Source organism: Manis pentadactyla, chromosome 3, assembly GCF_030020395.1.
Source record: "Manis pentadactyla isolate mManPen7 chromosome 3, mManPen7.hap1, whole genome shotgun sequence".
In the NCBI taxonomy this organism is placed as follows: Eukaryota; Metazoa; Chordata; class Mammalia; order Pholidota; family Manidae; genus Manis; species Manis pentadactyla.
The window spans coordinates 17,705,423-17,722,022 of NC_080021.1; the positions used below are offsets into that span (position 1 = coordinate 17,705,423).

Genomic DNA, 16,600 nt, shown 5'->3' on the forward strand with positions numbered 1-16,600 from the left:
AAAACTGCAGAACCAGACAGAAAACGTACACTGAAGATTGACTTGAACAAACTATAGTTGAAGGTTTAATTAGCTATAGTGACTGGAAGCAATATGAAACCAAAAAGAGAAGTGCTAATATTGAGAACTTAAGATAACTTTTTAGTTTTCTTAAAGATTTCACTAATGTAATTTTAGTTTTGATTAAAAGGACAAACAGCTCTCCCTAAGCACACACTCCACAAATAAGCATGGAGTTTATGGGGTTCTCTCAGGACTGGAGGTTTGGAGGTTGGGATTAATGGATCCAGTGTGGGTTGAACCTTTTTTTGTGACGAGGCAGTTTTCCAGCTTCGCTTTCTCTACTGTAGCTTGGATTAGCTGCAGGCTCAAAGGTAAGAGCATAGAACTCTTTAAATATTTGAAGAAGGTACTTTAAAAGGTAAAGCCATTTCTAAGACTGTCACACACTCCTGATTTTAGTTCTTGATAGCTCACTGGAACTGTGTTGAAATTACTAGTTCAGGCACCTGGTGTTCTTAGGGCTCGAACGATCACAAAAATTGTTTTCCTAAAGCTCAATCTGAGTCTCAGTCCATCTTCTAACATTTGACCAAGCCTTCCAACTGAAATTTTAATAAGTCTTGAAATACAGGATTTTTTTTCTAGTGGTTCTTTATTTATAATGTAGGCTGAAGCAATTGTTACAGGGTAGAAAGGAGACAAGTTACACAACTGTTGTATTTTTTACAAGTTTAGAACAAAAAACTGCACAGGGAGAGGTCAACTCTTAGTACAAACTAGCAACTAAATCACAATAATTTACCTTTAGAAACTATTTTTCGCTGTGACACTGCTTTTACAATATGCAAAAACACAAACAGAACTACCCAAGGTGTTTGTCACATTCTTTCTACATTGAATTTGGCAACATTTTATATTATATTTATTCAGATTATTCTAACGTTTAAAAACTAAACAAGTGAAAAGCTGTACCAAGGTACAGTTACATCCATTTATTTCAAAGGTTTAAAATACCACTTTTATCTATTGTACTTACTTTGCAGTGATTTCTGCTTTTGCAAAAACCATCTCAAGCATCATATGCACAATGCATCAGCTACTCTTAGTCATAAAGATTGGTGGGCTAAACCACAGGCACTACTGTTGCTTATATTCTGTAAAAGGAGCTTGTTTTTCAAAGAAGAAAAGCTTAGTTTCTAATAATCATGCCTTTGCTTTAAAGCCATAACATAAGAAGCCCTTGAGCAATCAATCAATCACAGCAGTGTTAAATGTTAATATATAGAAGAATGGCTATACAGGTATGTTACATCCAATGCAGTTATGTATTAAAGCATAAGATTATGTAATTGAAGATTACAGCCAACAGAAATCTGCAGGGTCTGTGGGACCCACCAAGCTCCTACTCAAGAGGTTCCATCACAAAGGAGTCCTTTAAACTAACCCGAATAGTGAGGGGCTTGCTTGCTTGCTCTTTCAGACACTCTTCTCCATACATGATCCCATTAAATCTACAAGTCTCTGTTGGCTTTAGGGGACAGGCATTAGAACAAATTGAACAGAAAAAAACATAAATCCATTCCAAAAAACATTACCTAGAGAACAAAAAAAGGAACAGTATAGTGGTGGAACAGATTCCCAGTGACAACAAATCTCTCTTCAATGTTTAGTATGAAGCCAATTAACTGCCATTGATTTAAAAAGAAGGTAAGAAAAACAAGCCCCCAGATTGGTAAACACATTGGCAAGTTGCTAGACTCCAAAGTTGGTTACCCTTGTTAAATTTGCTCAAGTTTTTTCAAAATATTTGGGCTTTTCAATGTGCCCAGCCTGCTGGGCAGTTAAGTAAAAGGCATTTGCTGTATCTAAGAAGTCCCTGCTATTACTTAAAATGTCCTCACATTTTTAAAACTGCCTTACCCTTTTGGATGTATTTGGATTAGATGAAAGTGGGTTCAACAGACGAGTAACTGAAGTGGGGGATTCTATGTCTACCTGGTGGCAGCAGCATGCTGGGATTGGAGGGGTGGTGTGTGCAGTCAAGAGGAATTGTGGGAGAAAGGAATTCCTTAAACACCCTACAGAAACAAACACTGCAGTCCAGTATGGCTTATTCAGATGCATTTACCATGAAGCTACTAGAAATTCAACCTACAAGGCTACTCTTAAATGTAACAGGATTGGCTATGTTGACAATGTGCCCCTCCCACGGCCCTCCCCCCAATCCCAACAGTCTACCATTTCCAGACTTACTTCACTCTGAATATTGCTCAATTGTTACTCCTGCTTTTCTCATACAGAACATAGTATATTTAAATGAAGATTTTACACCCCTTATACATTGTACATTAAAATAACTTGAATTTGCTTCTAAGCCAGACTACTACAATACATCTACAAAAGTTGCAGAATAATAGAGAAAAGAAAAAGCTAAATACATAAACTTTTTTCTGAAATTAACTACTTCGTGGTTCCCCTGCCCCTACCACTCCCACCCCCCACCCCACTTAGGCATTTAAAATTTTACAAAGACTTGTAAAAAAGTTAAATGGGATTTGGCACCTTGAGAAAAAATCAAAAGGGAACTAAGATTAAAATGTGAAGAAAGAAAATTGTCAGTATTTACAAATTAAAAGATCAAGGTATGTCACTTACATGTTGCTTTTAATTCTTATCTAAAGGTGTTGAGTACTTTGAAAAGAGCTGTATTCTGAGTTGCCTACAAAATCTTTTGTTTGATTACAGATTGGAATGGATCAAGACAAATTAGGTTTTATTAATTAACCAGTTCATTCCCCACTGGCAGCACTTCTTGTGGGCCTAAGAGCTTAAGAGAAGCGAGGGGCTGAGCGGTCATTTGTCATGGTCTTCTTCAGTTTCACACCCCTGCGGATGGCGTTCAGCATGTCTTCTCCTTGCACAGGATCTCTTGGGCTCAGGTCTGCAGGGTCGCTCTCTGGAATCTGGCTTGGGGAGGCAGTGGCACTTGAGGGATCCCTTTCCTGGTCTTCAGCCTCACTTTCTGGAATCGCCTGTCTGTGCTCCTCAGGGATACTTGGCTTTGGGCCTGGAAGAGGAGGGTTGACGGAGGCTTGGCCACTCCACATTGAGGAGGGCATGCTGGTGACACCCTGGGGGCCCTCACCCACAGAGGGTGACTCGGGGCTGTTCTCAGCCCGGTCCTCTGGCCCATCTGGAGGGGTTGGCAATACCCCAGGGAGGTCTGGGACAGTTGGGGTCTTGACAGGGACCACAGGCGTCTTGATGGGGATGGGACCACCTCCGATGGTCCCCCGGCGGACAGAAGGCTTGGTGGAAGGGGTCCGTCGAATGGTTGCAACCCCTGGGGTGACCATAGCAGGACCAAGGGTAGTAGGGAGGCCAGCCGTTGAGGCCGGGCGCTTGGCTTGGAACATCCGTCGGTAGGACTGGCTGATGTCACTGTTTCTTGGAATGGTGGAGGATTTGTCAAATTCCTGCTGATCTGCCTCCTGGTCGCCGCTTACAGAGAAATAATCATAATCTGAAACTGATTATAGGACTTGATTAGACATCTCCAAGGCAGCAACTTTGCTTTTTGATTCTCTAGTGTTGGGGGGAACAGAAGGTGCAAGAGGCAGGTACTTCCTCAGCCACAGTCTTATCCCAGTCCCCCCACCCCACTGACCCCCACAGCGCCGCCCGGGTCTGTGCCATCCTTAAAAGCCCTCATTGCTTAACTCCCTGGAAGAGGTCTTCGCTTTGTTATGATGTAACCCTGAGCACCCAGGACCATGCTGGACATAGTAGGAACCCACCCGGGTGAGGCTGAGCAGTGAAGAACGAAATGGCCAGGCTGCAGCAAAGCTGCCTCTGGGCATTTCTGAGAGGAATAAGTTGGGGGAAAGAGGATATAAATTCTACGAATCCTCCAGGCCAGAATTCAACATGAGAAGCAAACTTCCAAAGGACCATCACAGACCTTAGTATCTCCCTCATTTAATGTCATTAGATTAGAGCTAGGAAAAGAATGAAGCTACTGGCAATAAGCCCAAGGACGGGTAGATTCCGTTTGTGAGGCAGGCACACTTCCTCTCTAAGACTGGGGTCACACGGGACAGGAAGGCTCACAATTTCAACGTCTTAGAGCAGGTTTCTGACCAATGACATTTTGGGCCAGATAAATCCTTTCTCGTAGTAGGGCGGGGAGCTATGCTGTGTATTAAAGGATGCAGAGCAGCATCCCTGGCCACCTACTAGACGCCAGTACACCCCCCTCCAGCTGTGACGACCCAAAACGTTCCCAGACATTGCCAAGTGTCCTCTGGCAGCAGAATGGCCCCCCATCGACTCCTACTTAATCGTAGAGGCTTTGGCTAAAGCACCACAAATAGGTGGGATCAACCACTGTGGATCTGTTCTAGCTGGACTGCCATCTTGCTGGCTTGTGTGCACGGTGGGGGAGGCAGGCAGGGTTGGCAGGGGATTTGGATAGACTAAGTGAAGAGCTTGGGCTTCAGACTCTAAAAGACCTCATGTTCAAATGCCAGCCCTGCTTATTAGTTCAATCAGTTTGAGCAAATTACTGAGCCTCAGTTTCCACATAGGTAAAATGGGGATAAAAAAATACTACACAAGTGGTTGTAAAGACTGAATAGGAAAACAGTGTTTAGCACAAAGTGCTGAAACACAAATGATGTTATCATTCACAGCATCTGTTTGAGATAGGGAACAATCCTGTATCCCGATGGTGAGACACAAGAGAAGGTGCAACAGTCCAGCCGCTTCCTTATATGGCGGTGCCCTGACAGTTACAGATCAGCTCTCCAAAGCACTCCGAGATGATGACAATGCCTCTGAAGCTGGGCGGCTTGCCAGGACTTCCGCTGTGGTTAACAGGACTCTCTGCTTGCTCTCTGCCTCCCCCAGCTGGAGAACCACCCCTTCTCCTCACCTGGCACTGTGCAGGCAGCCCAGCCAGAACCCCAGGCACCATGTACCTTGGGAGGGGATGGTGTCCTCGGAGCAGCACGGGGTGGTAGTCTGCGTGCTGTAGCCGCTAGAGCACTGAAGTGAGTCCCGGCTGCTCCTCTGGGTGTCAAGCTGGAGGCCCCGGGACAGGGCCAGTGCCAGTTCCTCACAAGCCTCCATCTCTTCACCAGGCTGAAGGTTAGAAGAGAAAAATACACAAATAAGCCACGAATCCCATCTGATGTCCCAGAGCCTTTGCACACACCTCTTCAAGTGGGGGCCTCACTATTACTCCTATTCTGCTCCCATGAATACCATCTGTCTGTGGGCCCTGGGCTATTGGCTTGCTTGGGTCCTACCGAGACTAGAAGTTCTGTGCATCTGATTCCCATAAGAGGCTTTCCCTGGGAGCCTTCTAAATGCTACCGAGCAGGGAGCTGGGGATAGAGGCCTTGGGTGCCCCCAGCTGCAAGGCTGACCAGGCCCCCAGCTGCTGGCTAGCATATGGCCACCAACCAGGTCCAGAAGTGCCCAACCAACTGAAGAACAAGAGCATCACCCTGGCGGGAGCTGACACAGTCATGCTCCGTGGTCTCTGAGCTTCCTCGCCAGTGGCAGGTGCACCGCCCGCAGCAGCGGGTCCTCCTCCGCTGGGGTCCGGCTCCCGCTTCTCCTTGCGGCGCTGCAGGGTGTTCACCAGAGGCTGATCGTAAGGTCCTGGCTTGGCCCAGTCCTAAGTAGAACAAGTGTGGTCAGGCACCTGGGCCTCTGCCTCCATTTGAAGGACTGCAGAACCCTCCAGACAACTGCCCACAGAAAGCAGCTGATCCCCAGAGGGAGAGCTCAGGCGGGAGAGACCAGCAGGCCCTTTATATGCCCTTGCCCGGCTCTAAAAGAAGGGAGTGGAAAATCCTTTGGGGGCCTCCTGGGTACCTCCCCTTTCTCATATCTGCCCGAAGATTAAAAACCCTCAAGAACCAGGCAGGTAGGGAGACTCTTAGTTAACAGCCACCTAGCACCTGACTGTCTGTCTAAGGTGTCTGCAGGCACCAGCCGGTCGTGCACATCCCCAGGGACCAGGCCTCCCTTCTGATGTCTGAAGGAACCCTCTCTCTTCTGGCAGCTTAATGACGTCACTTGAGTGGAGTGGCCACAAGGGGGCACTAAAGGAACTCCAGCACCCTCCCCGAGGCCAAGCCGGCGCTTCAGAACGCGCCCCGAGGTCCTCACAGAGGAAGGGAAGTCAGTAGGAAGACTTTGAGGCGCCTGAAGGGCCCACAAGGAGAGGGGTGAAGTCAAGACCTGCTCAAAATGCTGGCAGCCTAGGAGCCCACTATTCAACTGGGGGAAACCCCTCTCAGAACAGAGTAGAATTCCCTCCTGCCATCAACTGGATGTGCTACGAAGTAATTCTACAACTTTGTTTTATATTAAGGCTAACATGTTTTAATATAAAACAACTGAGACTAAAAATAAAGTCTGCGTGTACTTTTAAGATAAAACATGTCAAGCCAAAACCTATTTTGGGTTATGGTTCTGTTACCATGGCCCAAAAGGGACTCAGCTGGAAAGTTGGGGTGACCTGGTGGAGGGCGGCCCCTCCCAGCCCCTGAAACAGGCGCCCTCAGGTGGCCCCCCGGAGGGCAGAACTGGGGCTTCCGCTCCGGAACTGGCACCCCTGCAAGGCCACATCTGAGGCTGCGCTCTAACGGGCTAACTGCCAAGTCCTCAAGGGAGCCTCTCGCAGCTCAGCAACGTGTGGACACTTGTGCCTGGGAGCTGCCTGCTGCTCTCGGGTTCTCCCGGGGTAGTACTCAGGGAGGGAGAGGTGTTACGGGGAAGAGGGCAGAGTGTGGAGGGGAGGGGGTGAAGGGGAACCAGGGTGGGGGTCACGGGACAGAGGAGGAGTGAGCACAGAGGTGGGAGAGGGGAGGAGAGACACAAACCTTCCAGCTAGGGATCTGAGATGACGGGAACATGCCGGGCCCAATGGTGTAATAATGAGCGTAGTCTGGAAGGTGGACAGAGGTGACCCGAGGGAGCAGGCGGGAGGCAGGCAGGCAATGAGGGGAAAGGCTTGCCCCCACGGGCCCCACACGGGACTCACTTGATAAACTATAGTGAGAAAACCCGTTAGACAACTGGAAACAAAACAAACAAACAAAGAGGGGAAAAGGAAAAAAAAATTAATATAACAGGATGAGTGTGGAGATACAAGATGGCACTGACTTTCGGGAAGTGGGGGAGACTTGTATATTTATAAATAAAGCACCAGGGCTCTGCTGCTCATGAACGATCCATGAAGCGAGAGAAAAGAGCCGAGGTGTAGAGAACACGCATTTACCCGACACCACGTAAGTATTCAGTCAAGGATGTATTTCATCCACATTTGTGAACAGTTTGGACACTGATCAGTGTCCTTAATTGTGTCGTGGTTTTTGATGGTTTTTTGATTATTTTACGAAGTCTAATTTCTTGGTGATAGTGATTTGCTCATCTTATTATGCAAATTTAAACCTCCTAAAGCATCAATTGAATCTGTTCATTCTTGATTTCTGAAATCATCACTGTTCAGGAGCAGATTCCAAAATGGGGTGAAGGGATGGGGGTTTGCAAACTAAAAGGCAGAAAAGCACACAGCCTTTGACGAAGTGAAATGTCACATCCAATGGTATGGTGACAAGGAGGCCACGGTAGGTGGGGTGCTTGGGAGGGGAGGGGGGACACTGATGAGCATACAACACTGTCCTGGGAAGAGACCTTCACACCTCCAGGTTCCCCACACCCCTTCCTTGGCCCTGGGATGACTGCTTCGGAGCCAGGCACCCTCTCAGAGTAAAAGCCCTTGCCTCGTCCCTCCCTCTGTCCCCAACAGGGGCCACTCTTGGCATAGCGTTTGTTTCCAGGTTCCTGGAGAGCAGCAGGCAGGGGAGGGGAGGGGGAAGGCGAGTCACCTTCTCTGCGGAAGCCCAGGCGCCCATGGTGGAGCCTGAGCTGACCGAGGTGGGTGAGCTGCACTCGCTCACTGACTGGCAGGTTTCGGAGGCTTCAGAAGAGGCCGAGCTGGATGAGTTCTGCAGCGGGGGTGGGGTGGGGGGTGCCACATGAGGGGACCGACAGAAACCGGATCACACGCCACCAAAAGGACAGTAATAAAAAATAAAAGCAGGGCAGGGGAAGGGCACGCACAGAAAGGGAGACAGACATATACACAGGAGAGAGAAGGATGAGAGAAGCAGAGGGTTAGGGTTATTTCTCCCCCATAGCTGCACCCACACAGAGGCTTTCAAGCCCTTGAAAAGCAGCATGAGACCCTGCGAGGCTCAGACCTGCCAGACTATATGCCCCAGGACTGCAATCTGTCAGGCACGGCTGTGCGCCTGGCCCAGGAGAGTGTGGGCAGGGCACTGCGACTCCCTGTGTTCTCTCCAGTGACTCTTCCTGGGCCCCAAGCCCGCTCCCGCGGAGGCCCCGCCTCTTACATCACAGGCATTAATTCTTTACTGCATGAGGACTGACCCCCAGCTTGGGCTTTGCACCACGTCTGCCCAGAATGGCCCCAATTCCTGGCCTTTCCCTTTGTCACATGCAGCTTCTGCATCCCCGAGGGTGTTTGCAGCCACGAAGCTGCATCTTTACATCACACGTTTTTAGGTTTCTCTGCCTGGGGAGTGACAGAGGTTTGGGGCAGTGATGGCACATGGTCAGCGCGATGTTTCTGCTGGCCAGCCCGGAGGGAGGAGCCTCTGCTGAGATCTGGGACCTTAAGAAAAGGGGTCTAACTTAGGAAAACATCTCCTTGCGCCCATCTTTAGTAAAGCACCAGTCTCAGCCAGCTTCCCGGGCAGCAGGGCATGTGCTCCCGGCTCAGCCTCCTGGCACTTGACTAAGGCAGGGACTGTGCCAGTTAGCTCACCATTACACCTCAGCTTCCCAGTCCTGTCCTGGCACATGGCAGGTGCTCAAAATTACTGAACGGATGAGTGACTTTGACCATCTCTTCCATGTAAACTGGGACACCTGGAGTAGTATACTTTGGGCCCACCCAGGTATTTAATCTTTCTCATTACTAATGGCAATCTCTGGCTCACCCGTTTGTTTAAGAAACCCAGTCCTTTGGGATCTAGTAATATGTTCCTGTATGAACCGTCAAGGAGGCCAGATTCATGTTTCTGTCCACCCCTTGTACCCGCCAAAGACAGAAAGGTTCCTGCCAAGAGACAGAGCTTAGCTTTCCCATCATGCAAGGGCAAGGATCCCAGAAGACACTCGGCCATGCGTGGGGCTCCCCGGAGCCTAAGCCAGGAGAGGCTACACAGTGGACGCCCTGGCTGCTTCCCAGGCACAGTGGTTGGTTAGCAACCCAGGATCTGAAGTTTGAAGGTGTGGATTTAAGTTACGTTTCTGCCACTTTTAGGTTGAGGAGCTGTGGGCTTAAATCTCTGAAACTCAATCATCTTTAGAACAGGGATCAAAAAGATCTAAACACATGAAGACAAAATGAGACTTTCTATGTATGTGCATGTCTATGTCTGCAGTGCTTAATAAAGTGTAAATAAAACTCAGTTTCCCCACAATTCATCAGGACTGTTTATTTTGGTTCCTCTAACGCAAGCACAACTGGAAAAGAGAACCATCAAACCACCCCAGGACTAGAGCTTTGTATTTCTTTTGACTTTAGCTCATGTTTTCTAAAGAACCTCTTGCCTTGACGGAATGAGCTGTTCTAAGATGAGACCCTCACTGTTAACACGGTCCCACTCCTGGGCATATGTGGGCTAAGGCACAATTTAGAAAGACCAGAGTGGAGGAAAATGGGAGAATGACAGAATATGTCACTTGGTATTCACTGTATACATGTAACTGAGGGAGAAATAAATGAGGGGATCTTGCCCCTTATAGATGTGTGTTCTCTTCCTTTTACCCTGAAGAAAGGTAATATTACTGCCTTTAAGAGATCGCTTCTTCCGCCCTAAGTGGCTTATGCAATTTCCTTAGATTTCCCGTCTACCTTATAATTATATGCAGCTGTAATGCCTTTATGTATAAATAGATTCTGCAACATCCCCAAGCTTATTAAAACTACCCTAGATTTGCCAGCCAAGCATATCTTGGGCATTGGCTTTCAGATTTAAGTAAATCCCAACACATCACCTTCTGCTTCCCTCAACACTATTGGAGACAAAAACACATGTTTCAGCCTGATCCACACATGCAGTCTTTGACAGGAAGGCTGGAGCACGCTGTCTGTTTTTTTTTTTTTAGAAAGGAGCGTCAGTACACAATACTATGTTAATCTGTCAGTTGATTAAAAACACACACAGAATTATGCTGCGCCTTTGAGGAGTTGCAAATTCCTGCTTTCCTTTCAACCATTCATATTCTGCTTACAAGACACACAGATGTAGTTTAGTGCTACAAACAGCAGGGGACACATGGAGATAGGCGGGTGACACTTTAGAAGACCATGCCAAAGCACCCAAGCTGGGACAAGCACATTAGAACTTAAAGCCTCGACTACTGGCTGAGTGTCTCCATTTGAAATTGAATCTCTATCCCAGGAAGACAGGCCACAGCCTCCAGGTGCAGCTGAAAAATGCCAAAGGGAGAACTACCCTGAGAGTAACCTTCATGACATACCACCCCCTCTCCCCCAAACACTCTCCCAGGGGGTCCTTATGGCTGAGGTGGAGCAGAAAGGGTTCTGGACCCACTGCCAAGAGCCCTTGTTCCAGGTCCCTGGTCCAAAGGTCACATAATTGTGCAACTTGGACGAGTAACATCTGAGACACCATTTCCACAACAAAATAGTGGTAACTGCTGTATGTAGCAGCTGGAGGGACTAAACAGATAACATATACAGGAGGTACTAGGACGAGGCCCAGGAGATATTCAGTGACTGCTGGATAAATTGGGTACCTAGATAAATAAGACAAGCACGTGACCCTGGAGGTCCCAAGGATCTTGGAACAAAGTCTTGGTCAGCCTCAAAATGTACACATGGGCTTGAAGCCACCAAGCTCCCCAGCAGGAGGTAATGTGGGGCACCTAGGATGTTCTTGTTTCCTGGTGCCTGCATGTTATGCCTCTTACTTAAAAAGTGAAAGGCCAGTCCCCTGGCACAGCGGCAGAGAGGACAGAGGGGGGAGCAGGTGCAGGGGTCCCCATGCCCTGCCCAGCTCCTGCCTTTTGCTCCAGCCAGAAGCACTGAGCTGGGCTGGGTCAAGCGCCACCTAACCCAGTTGTGGAAAGAGATGCAACACCTCCCCTGCTCTTAGTAGCAAAATGATGACAGAGCTCCCAGCACAGGCTCTGATGATTCATGCCCATTCTGGACAGAGACTCATAAAAGGAACCTGAGAGTGTCAAGGAAGGGTTCCAAGGTGCTGTTCAATGTCAGGCTCTCCATCGTTCAGAGACCAGAAATAGGGCTGGAGGTGTGACATCAAGCAATGCCCATTAATCACAGCATTGTGCTAAGCCAGCCACAGAAAGGGACGCCAGAGAGTGGCAAGCCTCTTTGAGTCCATCTACTTACATGTGAGGGCTCCCCAGATCAATGTGGTGACTCACCATCACCACCAGGGAGACAGGCTTCAAACCCAATTTCCCAAGTTCTCTCCTGTTTGCAGAGCAACACATCTGATGATGAGAAATTGAACCAGGGGTTTCTTGACAGTGGCCTGTCCAAGCCAACGTCTCTCTGCGGCCCCAGCCATCGATGGCAGCTGGCACCAAGTATGATAGCTGCTCTTTGAGCCAAGGGCACCCTTACCTGGCTGGGAGCCTCTGGCGGCATGGGGGACGGTGACTTGGACTGGAAGGCGTCCTGGGATATGAATCCCGAGTCATGGGAGGACACGCTGGACAGCCGCACGGGTGCCTGCTGGGTCAGGTTGGAGCTGCGGCAGCGGTAATGTGAGCTGGGAGAATGAGAGTGGGAGCCGCTGGACCGTGAGTCGCTGCTGTTGACGCTGTTCAGGCTGCTGTGGGGGGAAAGCAAGGGGGAGGTGGGCATGGCGATGAGGAAGGAGAGGTAAAGGGAAGGAGGGGAACAGAAAACAAGGGGGCAGAGGAGGGAGGAGAACGTAATCAGTTCTCCTCCCAGAGAGAAGCAGTGTGAATGGTAAGACATGCTTTCAATACACCAGATCACGAAGCTAGCAAACAAGAGGTTTTTCCATGTGGGCAAAGGGGCAAAAACTCGCCGCCAGGATGCACCTCTCCAATGGTGCAATGAAGCGTCCTGAGCATGGAGGCCTGTGACGCTACCAAGTCGAGCACTACACAACTCTGCCATGTCACCTGCCACCAAAGGTAGGGAATCTAATGCCTGGGCATGAAGAGATGAGGCTAACTTCCTCTGCTCATCTCCTTGAGGAAATCAGGACACTGTAGCAGAAAGCACTAAGGCTTCTATGGGCCCTGGTTAGAATATGCCAAGTGTCTATCTCAGACAGACTATCCAGGTCCAGGAGACTGAGGCCAACCCAGCCAACCAGGGCTTCCAGAGCGCAGGTGCCAATGGACTTCTCAAGGTGCTTGCACCCTACATGAGTCTGCTTCAAAACCGCCATAAAGAACAGCAGCAAATCAACTCAGTGCATTTCTGTCAAGGTGTTTTACCATTTACCACTAAAGTTAGTACTTTGATGAGTGGCTTTACTCTGATTACAGATGTTTCTCTGTTACAGTATCCATGAGCCTGGTGTTAACAGCACACCTGGCAAGAGGCAGGCAGCTTTCAGTGATGATGGGCAATCAACGCTAAACTGTTTGTTTCTGAGATGGAACAGTATACAGGATGTTGGAAAATGACACACACTCTCAGGGGGTTCTGTCTGCATTCTACATTCTGTACAGTAATTCAGATTATGAAAACCAGAGAATGGAACAAAGCCCTCTCTGGTCCAAATGAGCAGAGCTGATGTATAAAGGGCAGCTGCAGAAGCATGGAAAGGGATGAAAAAAACAACCTGGTCTGGGATTAGAAAGTCTGTGGTCACTGCTCCTAATCTGTCAAACGGGAAGCCAATAAGACAGTCAAGGGTCATGTTCTACATGACAATTACTTGATGCAAATGTTCCGAGAGACACTGGGGAGTGTGCTGGAGGAAATCACTGCTGCTGGGCATGATCATTATGCCTTCTGCTCTCCCAGACATCAGTCAGCCAAAAGAGGGCACCTGGGACTGACAGGGAGCTCAGCGCAGCTCCACCCCAGGAGCTCACAGCTGATGCTGTCAGGGCAACATCATCTTCCACAGAAACTAAAGGATACTCATGCAGCTTTGTTTTATGTTGAGATAAAGTTTTTAGTTATCAAAAAACAACAGATTTGTCATACATGCACAGCCCACAAAAGATCACAGGAAACCAACCAACTCTTTCAGGATGCAGAATGTCAGGATGTAGCATCTTACGTCTGAACTTGCTGCTCAAGAGTATATGTACAAGCTCAAATATGCAATGAAACACACACAACTTTGTACACAGAAATAACCATACACAGATTCAGCAGATCCATCCAGCTGTTTACTTTCAATCCTATTTCATGGGAAGTGGAAATTCATTTGGCTTTGAGAAGTCAAAGAAAGAGATATGCTGGTCCAGTGTACCAAGAAAGAGAAATGATGTATGATAAAGTTTCTATCCTTCAACAAGAGAATAAACTTTGCAGTCAGCAAGCCAAGAATGGCCTTCTAACAGAAAACTGTTAGCAAACAGTTTTGCAGCTGAATGAATTATTCCAATCGACTCTGTGTCGGTAGGTAACAGTAGTGGTTAACAGCACGATGGTGATGATGATAGTGGTGGTGGTAAATACAGCAAGAATTCCATTTACTTTATGAAACCCTGAGACAAAAATCTGGGAGGAACTAAGGGCATAAGCCATTGTTATTTCCTTCATTATTCTGGTGATGACAAGATTGGTCTGTGTAAGAAAAGGAAAATCAAAAGTGAATTCATAAAATGGGACAAATCCCAACAATGTGCAAATGAGAGAGAAAGCTATGCCCACCAGTCTAAGGTAACTGGGGGCTTTCCTTCTGATCCAAAACTAACCCAGAGACGAAAAAGTAAGACCAAAATCATTAGGGAATTCTTTCAGTTCGTCATATCACCATTTCCTGCTTAAAACAGACCATTCTAAGAAGTAAAGACTGGCTCTCTTATGTACATTAGAATGAAGAACATACCGTGTCCCGAAAGCTGTAGCAGAGCCTGACTTCACTTACCTGCAGACACTTGACTTTCGGGACATGGTGGTACTGGGGGAAGAGGGTGGTGTCTGGTACGACCAACTGTAATCAGAACCTTTCAAGTCCAAAATCACCTAAGGGGACAGAGCCGGTGAAGAAGAGAGGTGCTGAGAAGGGAAACATTATCTGTCAAATCTTAAAACCTGTAACATCAAATTTCTACCTTCACTGAGGGGTGAGCACTAAAGCAGAAAATGTTTTGAACTATACTACCAATTCATTAATGTCAAAATCCTTTTGTTAAGAAAAAATATGACTAATCTGGGGGTCAAAGGGGACCCATGAAATATCAGTCAAAAAAAAAAAGATTTATAGTGACAGATTAACAATTTATAAGACCCAAGTTTGGAATTTACAGGATTTTCATCTTGTAGTATCTCAAAGATTATAATGGTTTCAGGATTTGTTGATCTTTTATTGTTAGCCACTTAATATTCAATGGTCACTTGTACCCTATCTGACCAGGACTTGGTATTTTACAACTTGACAGAATCAAAAAAACAAAAGCAATTCTTTCTCAGTTATTTCTATTTGTCTCTCTTGCTTGACAAAGAACAACTTGAGTGTGGCGTCAACCTCCCATTTGTATAGTAGATGCTCAGTAAATGTCTATTTATTGACTGAATGCATGCATGCTATGGTCTAATAAAAGCAACTGATAGAATAGGAAAGTATAAGTTCGCAGAGTTTATCTTCTGAGTTGGCTCTCCAAGGAGGTGGTAAGGATTTTATACAAAGGGAAAAAGCCAGCATGTGATTCATCAGCTCCTCCCCCAAGTCTCTTCCCACTTAATATAGTGTTAATATCACATGAACCAAATGAATGAGCATAAAAAGTCATCTTTTTCATAGGCAAGATCTTCATGCATTACTTAGTTAGAATAGGAGGAATTCATTGAGAACAGTTCACAAATGAAGACCAGACACCACCGTCACGTTCCTATGAGAATTTATGTCTAGAGGGTAGTTGAACATGGTGGTTAAGACCACCAGCTCTAGGCTGCTTGGTGCAAAGCCCAGTTCTTCCATTAACTAACTAGGTGAACCTGGTTAAGTAACTTTATCTCCCAGTGCCTCAGCACCTATAGAATGGGGATAACAGGATTAGCTGAGGACATCTATGCAAAGAGCTTAGAACAGTATTTTAATTTGAAACAGGGATGTGATTTTAAATGGGACAATGCCGAGAGGAACCTTCAGGACCTCAGACCTTTATCTCTTTGGTGTGCTCTCCTGGGTGCTTAACTTACTACTCCTACCTGTTCACTTGAAGAGGGCAGTTTGTGAGGGTCCATGGTCAGGCTCTTCAGATCCTCTGATATGGTCTGAAGGTGAGTTATTTCCCCTAGCATTGAGATTTCTTCTTCCTGAAGGAAAGTAATTCATAACATGTTATCATCATGAGTGAGTTATTTCATTGTCGTGATCCAACTGTTCTCCTTAGAGTCACTGCTTAATCCTTCCAACTTTTCAGAAGAGGCACCCCAAGACTAGTACACCTTTACTACTAGCGTTTTCTTTTGGGAAAAAGAAGTCTACCATAATCATGAAGTGACCTGTGCACCCTATACAGTGGGAGCAAGTCCAGGTGACCATGTGGGCCTCCCTTGCAGGGTCTGGGGCTAGAAGGCTTGCTCAGATGGTCTGCTCAGGATTCTCAGGGGTTCCTGCAGCACAGCCACCTCCACAGGCTGAGGCCCTTCTCAGAAGTCACTCAGCTTCAACAGATGACATGATTTGGATTTTTGGTCCAGACTGGACAGCAAATCTTTCTGACAGCATGTGTATGCTCAAAAGAACTTAACTGCCCTCCTCCCTTCCTGTTTTTATCCACCACCTTAATAAATGGCAAGACAGACAGGAACAAGGGAATATGGAAGAAACAGTCATTCACTTTACCAAAGTACCAGGCTGGGACTGTGGGCCTAAGCAAGAATGACCATGGGGAAATTCTATGTTCAGAGGAACAACTCACATTTGGGCACTTTGCTAGGGCTGAGGGAAGTGAGCTGGTGTCTTCTTGGCTTCAACAGAAGTTCTCAGAGTTCTCAATTATGGCATGCAAGTGGTTAACTCACAATGTAAGCCTGAACTGAGTCACTGAGGCTTCTTCCTACTGACCCTACGATCCCTGGTCAGTAGTCAGGTTGGCCAGTGGGTCTGAAAATCACCTCAAGGTTGGGTGAGGTCCTCAGTCCCTGAGTTTTGGCTTTAGTAGATCTGGGTTGGGCTCAAGAACCTGCATTTCTAACCAGTCCCCAAGAGATGCTGCTGGCCTGTGAACCATACTTTGAGAACCACTCTACTAGGCTTTCTTGACTTAAGGAAAGTCAGTGGAACAGCCAGTGCTAAGAACTGTGAACAGGAGTGGGCCATGCAGCCAT

At 47.2% G+C, this 16,600-nt stretch overlaps 1 protein-coding gene across 11 annotated transcripts in view; it reads right to left on the reverse strand.

Annotated features, from left to right (window-relative positions):
* Nucleotides 1-636: 636 nt before the first annotated feature.
* The window catches only part of MTSS1 (MTSS I-BAR domain containing 1), a 151,784-nt gene continuing 135,820 nt past the window's right edge, over nucleotides 637-16,600 (reverse strand). For 3 of the 11 annotated variants that reach the window (XM_036883039.2, XM_036883036.2, XM_057497757.1), the window contains 8 exons: nucleotides 15,476-15,583; nucleotides 14,193-14,290; nucleotides 11,729-11,939; nucleotides 7,908-8,027; nucleotides 6,900-7,094; nucleotides 5,513-5,686; nucleotides 4,983-5,145; nucleotides 637-3,532 (listed from right to left, as the gene is read on the reverse strand). In XM_036883039.2, coding sequence (XP_036738934.2) covers nucleotides 2,832-3,532; nucleotides 4,983-5,145; nucleotides 5,513-5,686; nucleotides 6,900-7,094; nucleotides 7,908-8,027; nucleotides 11,729-11,939; nucleotides 14,193-14,290; nucleotides 15,476-15,583 — 1,770 coding nt within the window. In that variant the 3' untranslated portion in view covers nucleotides 637-2,831. The remainder of the gene's footprint in view (nucleotides 3,533-4,982; nucleotides 5,146-5,512; nucleotides 5,687-6,899; nucleotides 7,095-7,907; nucleotides 8,028-11,728; nucleotides 11,940-14,192; nucleotides 14,291-15,475; nucleotides 15,584-16,600) is intronic. The other 8 variants (XM_036883043.2, XM_036883042.2, XM_036883049.2 and 5 more) reach the window with 5 other exon arrangements.